We start from the raw sequence: 13,542 nt of genomic DNA, 5'->3' as shown, positions 1-13,542 counted from the left end.
ACAGTAAAGATTTTTCAGAGTTCCTGTTGCAATAGATCTTTTTGCTTTTTTTTTTTTTTCCTTTATGTTTCTTTCCTCAGAGCTGCTTTGTCTCTCAAAAACAATCTGGAATTACTTAATGCTAATGTTTTCTGGTTTGACTGTTTATCCAGGACTCGAATGGTAAACATTAATGTGGGAAACTCCCTTTTCCTTACCTCATAGTTTTATATTTATTTAACTGCTATCCTGTGAGAAGAAAACAGTGTCTTTCTCTCTCCGTGTTAGTGAACTTCTCCTTCTTTTATTTTAATTGACAAACATTTTGATTTTGCTCTTGTTTTTTGTTTTTTTCAGGAGGCTTTCGAGTTACCCCTGGATGAGTCTGAAGTGACTGAGACTGCAGCAGCAACCCAAGTGATTAAATATGAGTATCACGTCTTATATTCCTGTAGCCACCAAGTGCCTGTGCTTTACTTTAGGGCAAGCTTTTTAGGTAAGACCATGTTGGAAGCGAAATGTAAATTCATAACATTTACATATTAAGACAGAAAGCAGATTTGGAAAATTATTCTTGAGAGAAAAAAATAGAGTTAAAAATAAGAAAACTGTGGGTGAGGTAAGGTTTTACCAGTAAATTTTCTCATGCTTTAGAGAGAGTATTAAGACTTCAGAGTGAATGATATCATCCCTGCCATAAGTCTGATCTTCAGATTCTTGGCCTCCTGCCCAACGTTGACTAAGCCCCCTGGCCCTTTTCTCTTTACTTTAAACAAGTAGGAACAACTTAAAGCTACAATGTTTATTTATTTCTAACTTTATAGTAAAAATTCCTTTCAATCTCAAGTGATCCCATTAACACAAAGCCCCCGTGCCTTTTCCCCTAAATGCTAATAATTACTTCAAGAACCACTGATCAGTTAGTTTAAGCTGTACTTAAATATAGCACCAATATTTCCTTTGGCCGTCTATGCATCTCCAGTGCCTTCGCTCCCTGCAAGGCTGTTACTCAACTCATTTCCCTTGCCGAGAAGGTGGAACACCCTGTCTCCTCTGAGGCCTTTGCTAATAAAACGTATTTAAGCAGCAACCACGTCGAGTCCTCACCCGGCAGCGCAGCCCTGACTTTCCCCTCCGTCCCCCCCAGGTAAACCAGGTCAGCACTTCCAGGCCTTGCTGTCCCCAGGCTCAGGGACAAGAGGAGTCACCTCTGCAGCCCACCCCCACTCTAGTATCTCTCCTTTTCTGTCGGGCCTTATCAACAGCATTTTGCATTTTGAATAGACTTCTAACTTTTTCTGGGTAGCTAAGACATCTGAATTTAGCCAGTGATATTTTATTTTTAATTAAAAAGTAGCTTAAGCTGCTTTGAATGTGTATTTGGTAGATTTAATCACTTGCTGCCTTATATTGTTTAATGGTCTCTAATTTTGTGGTGTTGGCGGTTTAACAAAGCACTTAGGATTTAAAACACAAGAACAAATTCTCATAGGCTCCCTGGTGAGAAGATTTTAATCTGAGGTGCAGTTCCTAACAACTGACAATTTGGGGTAAATTTTCAAAATGGGACATGGGGAATTGAAGACACTGAGAGTTCACCAATCACAAATCCTTGCTGCAGATTTATCCATATGATCATAACAGGACTTCAAAACACTTGTTTTTCACAATTCTATTAGGTGCGGAGCCCAGAGGTTAAAGGAGGTTTCTTGTCAGTGAGCTGTGTTATACTACAAAGTGAAGGAGGTACATTATTTACCAGGGTGGGGAAGAAAACAGCATTCTTGGTTTGGGTTTGCAATGGCTCTTACCTAGTACCTTCCAGATTCTAAGACATGTCGAGGCTGCAGGTAGAGGAAATAGGGCACTACTTTTTCAATACTGTACTTTCATATAATTAGTATTCACCATAAGCAGTTAATCACCAGAGAAGAGCTCCCAGAGACAAAACAAGTTGTTTAGCTTGTCAGCATTAGGGAATTGGAGGTGCTGAAACATGACTGCTTCTCGCTGGAAGTGGGTCTTGCCGCGGCTGCTGGATGAGCTCACACGTGCGCTCTGCTCCTGCGTGCCGACAGCTCCCCTTACAGTGCAGCCCGGTAATTGTCCCTGCAAGTCCAATTACGTTTTAATGAAATTTGTATACTTCCTAAGATCTCTTCTTCATCATGGTTTTCTATTTCTTAAAAACACACACACACACACACACACACACACAAAACTAGCATCCTTGGATTCTATTTATATACTTTTCAAAGATTTCCTTTATCATGCTTGACAAAGGAAAACCAAACAAGTCATTGATTTTGTGGGGAAGCATTCCTCCTTCTTCCCTTCCCCATTCTGTGCTGTATAGAATGAGTATTAGAAATTTTTTAATTCCAGAGTTCATTTAGTGCTTGTTTACACACATTAAAATATCAAATTTAATCTTTGTAGAGCACACTAAATGTTTTCTTGGGGAGAAATATGAAAAACAATTCTTTGTCATAGTCTAATAATATTTTTTCACCTAACTTAATAGGTGTTCTAAAAATGTATCATTCTTTACTCTGTAGTCATAATTTTTCACTTTTTCCCTTTCATCCATTCCCTTTTCCTGTGATATCTGCTTTCTCTGGCTTTTCATCCGTTTGTTAAACAAATCTCTGTCAGTGTGGTGCATGGATTCCTAACATCTTCCTATTATTCCAGGTCCAGATTTTTCTTTGTCTCATTCTAAGGGTTCGACCTAGAAAGGAGGATGGCTATAAAATTTCTCGCCCAGGGGTCTTTTATTGTTGCTTCAAAAACAGTTCAGTTAACCTTGTTTTTGACAGATATTTAGAATTTATTTTGCATTTGATTGCTAGTAAAAACTACTTTCTCTGACTCGTTCTGAATTTTCTTTCAATACCTCTTTTGTTTTGGAAAAGCAAGTAGTAAGTATTCTCATTTAAATTTATATTACTTTAAAAAACATCGACTGGCTTACATTCCAGGAGAAATCTTTATTTTGTTTCTTGAAATGCAAATCCATTGTACTGTAATTATTCTTTATTTCTTTATATTGTTGTGTCCACTGGGCCAACTATTGCCCAAGACTCAGCCTACATGGCACTTGCATTTGTCACTCCCCTGTCATTTTGTATCATATATCATATCACACATATCATATCATATATCATATCACAAGTTGCACTGTAGCAGAGTTATTTGTTTACTTGTTCCCTATGAAACGGTAAGCTAGAAGTTAGGGATTTAAGGTAAAAGGAGAGAAGAGGGAAATTAATATGAGTACCTACAACCTCCAAAGTGATCAGCTGTATTCATGGCTGTGTGTGCATATCATGTGTCTTACCCACTTTGACATCCATAGTGTCGGTTGGGGTATAGCATCAACAGGTATCTATCGAATGACCCACCGAGGAGTTTCTAATCCTTTCTGAATACATGCAGACCCAAGTGGGAACACGTGATGGTACCCTCTTTTGAACTGCTCTGACATGTTGTATGGAAGGAAGGAATGCTGTTGTCTCCAGGGGATGCAGAACCCAAATCATCTAAACACCTTTACTCTTTAGTCAGGTGCTTCTCCGAGACTGTAGGATTAGTTGACTAAGGAGAATAGAAAGTCCCAAAGACTCAAAGGTGGGCATCCAAACCAACAGAGCAGCTGCCCTACTTATAGAAACGTGTTTTCATTTGATCTTTTAAGGCAGGCAGCCTTCTGGGTGCCTCTCATTTCTAATACTTGAGCTTATAGGAGCTCAGGTTCATAGGTGGTACCATGGATTTAAGGGAAGACATGCGTCCTTTCTGTTGTTCTTTTTCCCCCTAACTATTCTTGCCATTGTAGGTTTGGGAGAGGTGATGGGGCATGGTTGATGCCATTTGCTACCCAGGAGTGGATTGCACTTCTGTCAAGTAATAATAAATAGCCTATATTTGAATAGTGCTTTGTAGTTTATGAAGTCCATTCTCACAAAGCATTGATGTCAAGCGCCCACTGTTTTTTTCTCTCCTATTTTTGAAATACACTGTGTTAAAGAATTATTTGTACCATGCCAGAGGCTTCTATCTATACCCCATCATTCTCTCACCTTTTTAAGTCCCATCTTCCCCTTTGGGGACTTGGCTTTGGTCAAAAGCTGAAGGAAAACAGAAATGTGGTAAATATCTCAGACATGCACACAGTGGCTTTGGCTCACCATGGTCCTCAGCTTATGTATTTTCCCCTTTCACTGATATAACTAGACATTTCTATATTTCAGCTTGAATTCTGATTTATTTCTCCTCTGTTCCTCTTCCTTTGTTCTCAATCTCTATTGAAAAATAGACCAACTGGTTTTCTCATTTTCAAAATATTTAATTCTTTGGCTGACATATGGGTTCTTCTTGGGAACCATTTTGACATATTTTTTAATTAGTCAGATGGGCCGCTTTTGAATAAGGAAGGAAGCATTTCTTCCATTCAGCAACTGAATGTCTGTTCTTTCTGCAGATCCATTCTATTATTGGCCCAGAGAGTAAGGGGACAGAATTAAAAAATGTAACCCAGATATTTTACGTGGAAGATTTGTCCTCTTCCTATATGCCTGAAGGTTGCTCATGGACAAATAGGGCAAAAGAAATAGCCAAAGAACAATTTCTTCTCAAAGGCAGCATGGATGCAGCCAAGACAAAGGCCAGCATGAAGGACAAATGATGGAAAGTTTGGGACTAGAACAGTGTAGGAATCATCAAGGAGGAGGAGGAAGAGGTTTGTCCGTGCTCTGGAACAAGAGGAAGCCTTTGGAGTACAAAGGAGAGAAAGACAGGAACACGGGAATGATGGGGGTTGGAGGGAATGAGAGAGGAAAAGTAAAATATGTGTAGCTCAGTCCAACAATCTGCAAGCGAAGGTAACAGGTTGGCTTTTTGGAAGAGGCTGGGAAAGCATTGGCAAAGGGGAGGAGGGCAAATGCCCTTCTGTAGTCTGGAGAGAACATGGCATATTAGGGGAAGAGAGAGAGGCCAGTTTGGAGAAGGGTTTTCTTAAGATGAATTGTAGAAGAAATGGTTGAAAAGATATTTGAGATTGATTTATGGAAGAGACATGGATGGAGAGGGGTTGGAGGATATGAAGAAAAAGTGAAAGAGATTGAGCAGAGGTGAATGGGACTAGAGAAGAGATGTTCTAGAGCAGAAATTATGACTGAATAAAACAGAGGAATAAATCAAGGACAAGAAGAAATTATGAAGAATGAAATTTAAGTAAAAGGAACTTGGTTCTGTTTGTATTGTTGTTAGCATTGTTACAAAATAACGTCAGGGAGAATGAGCTGGGAAGAACACATTGTCAGGAAGGAATTATTATGGCCAGTAGAGTGAGAGTTAAAGCAGCTTGTTGAACAAGGAAAAAAAGCAGATTAGAGAAGTACTTAAAGACTGAGGCAAAAATGAGCTAGTTAATTATTACAATGAGCAGAAAATAGAAAATGGCTTGATAGATTATTTAATTTAGAGTCTAATTTGATTGTAGAGCGTCTTTAAGAAAGTTCATATATGTCATTTGTGTTTATATAAACAGTTAGTAAATATAGCCAGTCATAATAATGAAATGGAACATGAATTTGGGGAGATTAAAAAGAGATTCTAGGGGTTGAAGTGAAACTTGAAGAGCAAACAGTGAAAGTTATTAAGAAAAATAATGAAAAATTATTTAGCTAATACAAATATATTCAAACTAAAAAGTCCAAATAATAGAGGAAATTTAATGAGAATCATTTGTTGAACTATGTAAATCTTTGAAACATTATGGGGAATTAGGGTAGACGTAGAATGCTGGATTAGGACATATGATGGGAAAAGAATGTCATTGAAAAAAAGCAAGCCCTGATTTAAAAGTGTGTTAGAGAAATGCGAAACAAACCTACAGGGACCTGTGTTAGTACAAAACACCACATACACAAAAAGCAACAGGTTTTAAATGGATCTAGAGGCCAGAAAGTGGACATTAAATGCACATGATTTATTTATTCTCTTACTTGCAAGAGACTATGCTTTAGCTTTCCTGGACATATGAATGTCTGTTTTGTGGTCCGAAAGGAAGAAACATTTCTTTCTTACTCTTGGCAAAATCAGCCTTGTTTGAAACATCCATTAAAACATATATAAATGCCTACTGTGTGCATAGCAAAAATCTCAATAGCCCATCTTTAAAATATGCTAAAAAATCACTGCACAATTTGAAACTAGTTTATTGCTTTTCTCCTCCTCTACAGTCGTAGAGTTCTTCAAGTCCATCTGCTAGGTGTCATGCTGAGGAAGGTAGAGACTGCATTCTCAATGGGAAGGAGACCACACTGGGTAGTGGAATAAGGATAGTCAAGATGCTGATACAGGCATAATAGGTCCATGTTTTGGGAGGAAGGAGGTTTGAACAGAGCCAGAAATCAGAGGGAACGAGGGTTGGGGAAGTAGAAGGGGGTAAAGGAGGGATAACGGTGATGGAAGGAGACTTGACTTGGGGTGGTAAACACACAGGACAATATACAGAGGGTGTATTATAGAACTGTACACCTGAAACCTGTATAATTTTATTAACCAATGTTATCCCTATAGATTCAATAAATAAAAACCAATAAATTGCTATTAAAACAATGATTAAAAAAAAGACTCTGAGACGCAGTTACCAGACACCCTCCCAAACATGTTTGTGTATCTGCTTCAGTCCAATGGACATGCTATGTATGGCTCTCCCTTTTAAAATGACTTTTGAAAAATTTGTTTGAACATGTTTATGCCTAGTTTTGTCTCTATATAACACTAAGAAGATTCATCATTCTCACTTGCTTTGAGTAATCGCAGATATGGTCAGGCATCCCTCCTCTTTCAGTCATCCCAACGTGGGGAGAGGAGAGAAGGAATCTGGGATAGGAGAGGCAGTTAGTCCCTCACCAAGGAAAACAGACATCGGTCAGTCTGAAAATGGCTTTAACTCTCAGAGTTTTTAAATTCGCTCATTCATTCATTCATTCATTCATTCATTATTTTTATTGCTGTTCAATTAAGTTGTCCCCATTTTGCCCCTATTACTGTCCTCTGCCCTACCCACCCACATCTCCTACATTCAATCCCTCTGCCACACCCCCTCTGCCATTGTCATTTCCCATGGGTCCTTTATACCTTCTCCTTCTTTGCCCCCTTATCCCCCTCTGGTTACTGTCAGTTTGTTCTTTATTTCCGTGTCTCTGGTTATATTTTGCTTGCTCGTTTGTTTGGTTGTTTAGGTCCCACTTATAGGTGAGATCATACGGTATGTGTCTTTCATCATCTAGCTTATTTCACTTAGCATAATCCTCCCCAGTTCTATCCATGCTGTTGTGGAATGTAGAAGTTCTTTCTTTCTGCTGCATAGTATTCCACTGTGTAAATGTACCACAGTTTTTTGATCCATTCATTTACTGATGGGCACTTAGGCTGTTTGCAGCACTTGGCTATTGTAAATTGTGCTGCTATGAACATTGGGGTGTGTAGGTTCTTGTGAATTGATGTTTCAGGATTCTTAGGGTATAATCCTAGCTTCATCAAATTAAAAAGCTTTTGCACAGTTAAAGAAAACATCAGCAAAATGAAGAGGGAACCAACTGTACGGGAAAATATATTTGCCAATGATCCCTTGGACAAGGGTTTGATCTCCAAAATATATAAAGAACTCACACAACTCCACACCAGGAAGACAAAATCCAATTAAAAAAATGGGCAAAGGACCTGAACAGACACTTCTCCAAGGAGGACATAGAGAGGACCCAGAGACATATGAAAGGATGCTCAGCATCACTAGCCATTAGAGCGATGCAAATTAAAACCACAGTGAGATACCACTTCACACTGGTCAGAATGTCCACCATTAATAAATCAACAAACAAGTGCTGGTGAGGCTGTGGAGAAATGGGTACCCCAGTGCACTGCTGGTGGGAATGCAGACTGGTGCAGCCACTGTGGAAAACAGCATGGAATTTCCTCAAAAAACTAAAAATGGAACTGTCTTTTTGATTTGGCAATTCCACTGATGGCATTATACCCTAAGAATCCTTAACTCTTAGAGTTTTGATTTGAGAAACCAAGGAAGGTTTCTTCCCACTAACTACCACCATGTTCCACAGAGGTGCAAGGCCTTACCAGGATGCCACTTTGGGGGGAACTTATATTCACCAAGGCCTGAAGGTCTTCACTGTGAATTTTACACAGTCCAGGAGTTAGAGCCACAAATTAGTTTTGACTGAGAAGGGAGAAGTGGCAAAGCTGAGTAAAGTGAATGAAGGATGGTGATTGGTTGAGGGACTAGATTGCAAATTCAAATGGAACTCACACAAAACAGTGTGTGATAGACTCAGGAAAGGACCTTCCATGCCACCGAGCAGAAAACAAACCTCCTGTCATAACTGTATGGCCAGGGGAACCATGTTCCCAGCCCTTCTAAAACTAACCACTTAGCCCTGGGAAAGCCACTTCCTCTCAAGTGTTAATTCTCCTGGTCCAGCACTGAGGGCGCTCTGGATGGTTTCCAATTTCACCCAGGAATGAATTCTGCACTTTCCCAGATGGTGCTGAGGAAAGATGGTGGGTCTGGGATGCCTAGGAACGTGTTTCCAATTGTGGCTCTGCCTCCCACCGCTGTGCGCACGTCATCTGACCCTGTGGGGCCTTCTGCTTCTCACCTGTGAAATGCCAAGGCTGGACTAGAGGGCCCCAGGATCCCGGTCAGCTCAGAGATTCTGTGACTGGAGCTATTCTGCTCATAGAGGAGCTACATATTTATCCCCTTAAAATACTTCAAATATCAACAAGCCGTGATTATCAGCCTGAGGAGATAGGGAAAGGAAGAACAACAGTGGTGAACCCGATGCCACTTACTAAGTTTTAGAATAAAATCCACCCACAAACAGAAACAGACAAATAAAATAACATGGGAGTGGTGGGCTGTCAGGCCATCGGGCTGGGATCAAACTTCAGAGTACTTTGGGGAGGGTTGAAAGTAGAAAGACTTGTGCTTTGGGACCCGCAGGCCCATTACCGCTATTTGTCCAGTGGTGTGGTCCTCAGAGTCCTGATGAATGGTGGTGTCTCACAGTGGTGTCTCCGGTATCTCAGAACCTAATGTTGCTCCCCTTGGGACATTTGCTGATTTCTCGAGAAGGTCTCGCATGTCCTTCTTCTAGGTTAAGTGTTTAATTTTATTTAAATGAGAGACTGGAGCATCATGCATTATTATAAGTTTCTTAACACAGTGTGTGGACAGTTTAAGGTGCCTCAAAATTATTGCTCTTTGTGCAGTTTGTTGGGCATTTTTTCTCATAAAAGTAGATTGTAACATTCATAAACTTTGTTGTGTAATTAAGAAACATCTTACATTTATTTTCTACTCAAAATTACTAAGCAGATACATAACATTTAAAAAATTGGGGCTGATAATTTGGAAAATAGATAACTAATAAACAAGAGGTTTAAACCATTTGTTTGTGCTATATTAGTTAGGTGTGCTTGGTTGCAAAGAACTCAACGTGACCATAAGAGGCAGGAAAAGGACGTACTGAAGGGTCAGTCACAGAGTCGACTAGAGGCATTAGAATGACAAGATGAAGGAATGCCCCCTTTGGACTTCAGGAGTGTAAGATGGCTCTGTCTTCCACTGATTTTGGAATTTCTCTCCTAAACTGGAAGCATGTTTGGATACTGAAAAATGAAATATCCATAATATCTTCACCTACTTAATACTATGGATTTATGTGTAAGTATGAGGTTTTAAAAATATAATAATGAAACATTTAACCAATGGACTTCTTAACATGATTGTTAAGTCTTTATTCTCAGTAATAATTGTGCTAATTGCTCTAGATTAAGGTTGAATATTCATCTATCCAACCACTGGAAATGTCTGTGCCCAGGGCGTGAAGGTGTTCCTGGAACGCAGCAATGCGTAAAGGAAGTCCGAGGTGGATCGTGCCCTCAAGGAGCTTGCCGTCTAGTAGGGGAGCCAGGTCTGAAATTCACAGTAACAAGAAAGAATATGTTAAGGGACATCAGAGAGGTCAAAATTGCCACCAGGCAGAGATTGGTGTTTGCCAGGGCCTGGGGAGTGGGAACAATGGGCAAGTGTTGTTCAAAGGGTACAGATTTTCAGGTATGAGGTGAATAGGTTCTGGGGATCTAATGTACAGCATGATGACTGTTGTCAACAATACCGTGTTATATACTTGAAAGTTATCAGGAGAGTAGATTCTATAAGTTCTCACTGCACACACACCACAAAAGGTAACTGTGTGAAGTGACGGATGCATTAACTAATCTTATTGAGGTGGTCGTTTCTCAACGCACATGTATATCCAATCCTCCTGTCACACCTTACCTTACACAATGTCATGTGTTCATTATATCTCAGTAAAACTGGGGGAAAAATTGCCATCAGGGCTTGGAGGGCAGAGATTACCTTGAGCTGGAGAAATGAAGAGAGGCCATGGCTGCTGGACTTGGGATTTGCCCATGTTGTGATGAGGGAAAGGGTAGACCAAACCTAGTAAGAAAACCAGGAGAGGCAAAAGTCTAGACACTCCTAGGCCAGGCAGTGTTGGTGGAGACTACTAGTGACGACGACAACAACAACTATACAGCTAACGTGTGTGTGTGTTCCTTTATAGTTTACAGAAAGCTCCTGGGTATGGAGATACACAGCACAGTGTCAGTGCAGGGGCTGGAGCTGGAAAGCCTCGGTTCCGATTCCTAGCTCTGCTACTAACTGTATGACTTGGGGAAGATAGTGAACTTTGTTTCCTTTCTTTCATCATCTGAAAAAAATTGAGATAATAATCATAAGACCAACTTCATAGAGTTTTGAAGATTGTGAGCTAATATATGAAATGGGGCTTGGCTCATAATACCCTTCAACAATGCTAGCTGAGTTGTACTTCCTGATGCTCACAATAGCATTGAAGGTAGAACTGTTGTTATCCTTTGCGCAGGCAAGAAAACTGAGTGCTCAGGGGAGTGAAGTGATGTACTCGGGGCTACATGGAAAACTGGGGTTGAGGCTCAAGCTCCATAGCCTTTCTCCGCATGACGCTGTCATTCAAGTAACAACTGGAATTTAAGGAACATGAGTCGATTAATTGATGTCATACATAAGTATAAAGAATCTGTATTTGGGGAATTTTTGTTCATATTTCCTGAAATTAAGAAACATACAAAATGCAAAAAAAAGTGTATGTAGGGATAAATAAAAATTGCATGTGAACAATGAACACTCGTTATATACCACAATACAATTTTCTCACTGAGGCAAAAATGAGTTTCCCCCTTTGGTGGAGTGTCATCTCTGCCTTACTGTGGAGTATGACAAATTTTTATATCCTTCAAGCTCTCTTGAAGACAATATATTGAAAAATGGCATATTTCATTGTGAAAAATCCATTCTTTCCTTTTTATTTCTCGTGACCACACTGAGAACATTATTCTTAAACTTACTCTAAATAATTTACATTTTCACTCATCTTCATTTGAGGAGGTGAAACACTTTAGTGAAACCGGGTGCAGCAGGATAAAGCTGACTTCAGCATGCTTGCACTAGGGTTAGGTAGTGCCAGTGAACTACCTCGTGCTGTTACTTGGTTCATGAAAACTAATAGCCTTGAGAAATTTAATTTAGAAAGCTTCACATTTTGAGTAATATATAGGTTACTTGACATGTAGGTTATTATTCAATCGAGAGATTTTATATGAAAATTTTAAATTAAATGCTACTGGCAGTTGCTAAAGATTGTATTTTTAATTATTCTATTTTTCACCCAGTGTCTCTTTTTTTGCCATTGACATCTTAGTTTGCTGACAGAATATGCCATTAGCTCAAATTTGTATTACAATTCTAGGTGAAAGAGACACACAGTAGGCACTCAGTAAAGGCTTGTTGTTAAGTAAATGACCTTCTTTACCATGCTCACTTTGTGGGTTGCTGCTGAAATTATTTTGGCTTCTACTTCGCTTTTTCAAGTATACAAGGGATTTTACTGAGCTTCTCAGCCTCAATGTGATTAATGAGATTTCTAACCATGTTCCAAATGGTGCTATCGAATATCTAAGGTCTGAAACTAGAGAGTTGTTGATTGAGTATGCTTATGTCCCCTCTGACTGAGGCCAGACAGAAAAAATAGACCCTCTTACCAGGGCTTAAAGTTTCTGTTTGAAGATACTTTGTACTGAACATGAAGGCGCAGGATGTGTTACATGAGCTTAAGCAAGTACTTGTTTATGCCCATGTTTTGGCTTAAGCTGAAGGTTTGTATTGAGATCGAGAGATAGAGAGATATAAAATCGCAAAATCCTTCAATTGTCTGCTATATTTAAGCTCTCTTTGTAATGTGGGTATTTTTTATGTATTTGACTATCTCAGTGCAATGATTTCATTGGGATTTCTGAAGGCTCAGTTTTGTTTTTGGAATAATTAGCCACAATCATACTTGAATTTATTTTAGGTGTCAGTAGTATATGGCACACATGAAAATATTGCTGATTAGGTCAAAAATTTTGTTTTTTGTGTAAAAGAATGCAAAACTAACTTTAAAAAAATTATTTATTTTTACTGTTGATGCTATTGCATTTCCCACTTTTTCTCCCTTTCCCCACACCCACCCCTCCCTAAGTCAATCCCCATATTGTGAGGATATGTCCATGGGTTGTGCAGAAATGTTCTTTGGGTAATCCCTTCACTATCTTTCATCTCCTTTCTCCTTTTCGGCAGCTTTCAGTCTGTTTCATGTATCTAAGCTTCTGTTACTCTTTATTCATTACTTTATTGTGTTCGTTAGATCGCACATACAAGTGAGATCATGTGGTGGTATTTGTTTTTCACTGACTGACTTATTTCACTTAGCATAGTATTCTCCAGATCCATCCATACTATTGCAAAATGTAAGAGTTTCTTCTTTTTTTACTGCTGTTCAGTATTCTGTTGTGTAAGTGTACCATTGTTTTTTTGTCCACTCATCTGATGGGCACTTAGGCTGGTCCCAAGTTGTGGCTATTGTAAATAGCACTGTTATAAACATAGGGGTGCATTTTTTTTTTGTATTGTTATGTTGAGATCCTTAGGATTTATTCCCAGAAGTGGAATTGCTGGATTGAAAGGGAATTCTATTTTTAATTTAAAGGATACTCCATATTTTCCACAGTGGCTGCAGCAATCTGCATTCCTACCAACAGTGCACTAGGGTTCCCTTTTCTCCACATCCTCGCCAACACTTGTTATTTGTTGATTTATTGATGGTAGCCATTCTGCTGGTGTAGTTTGATATCTCACAGAAGTTTTAATTTGCATTTCTGTGATGATTATATATTTTGATCATGGAGGTGTGAACTGTGACTAGGCAAACCAATGATGAAGTCTTAGGAAAAGAATCTACATCATATTTTATTGAATCGTTTTTGTCATATCTCTATGTGAGAGACAAAGCTGTATCACCCAGATCTTCTATAGTGAAAATGGTCAGCAGAAACTGGAGAGAGAGGCACACTTATCAAGGTAGCATGCACAAGCACTCATTTAACTGT

General features: G+C 39.2%; 1 protein-coding gene across 7 annotated transcripts in view; it reads left to right on the top strand.

Annotated features, from left to right (window-relative positions):
* The window catches only part of ATG10 (autophagy related 10), a 227,089-nt gene that overhangs the window by 135,157 nt on the left and 78,390 nt on the right, over window positions 1-13,542 (top strand). For all 7 annotated transcript variants that reach the window (XM_071219488.1, XM_053912117.2, XM_053912125.2 and 4 more), the window contains one exon: window positions 337-475. In XM_071219488.1, coding sequence (XP_071075589.1) covers window positions 337-475 — 139 coding nt within the window. The remainder of the gene's footprint in view (window positions 1-336; window positions 476-13,542) is intronic.

The sequence above is a fragment of the Desmodus rotundus genome, chromosome 1 (genome assembly GCF_022682495.2).
Source record: "Desmodus rotundus isolate HL8 chromosome 1, HLdesRot8A.1, whole genome shotgun sequence".
NCBI lineage: Eukaryota > Metazoa > Chordata > Mammalia > Chiroptera > Phyllostomidae > Desmodus > Desmodus rotundus.
Note: the sequence above shows the minus strand (reverse complement) of the source record. Positions and strands in the feature narration are given on the sequence as shown.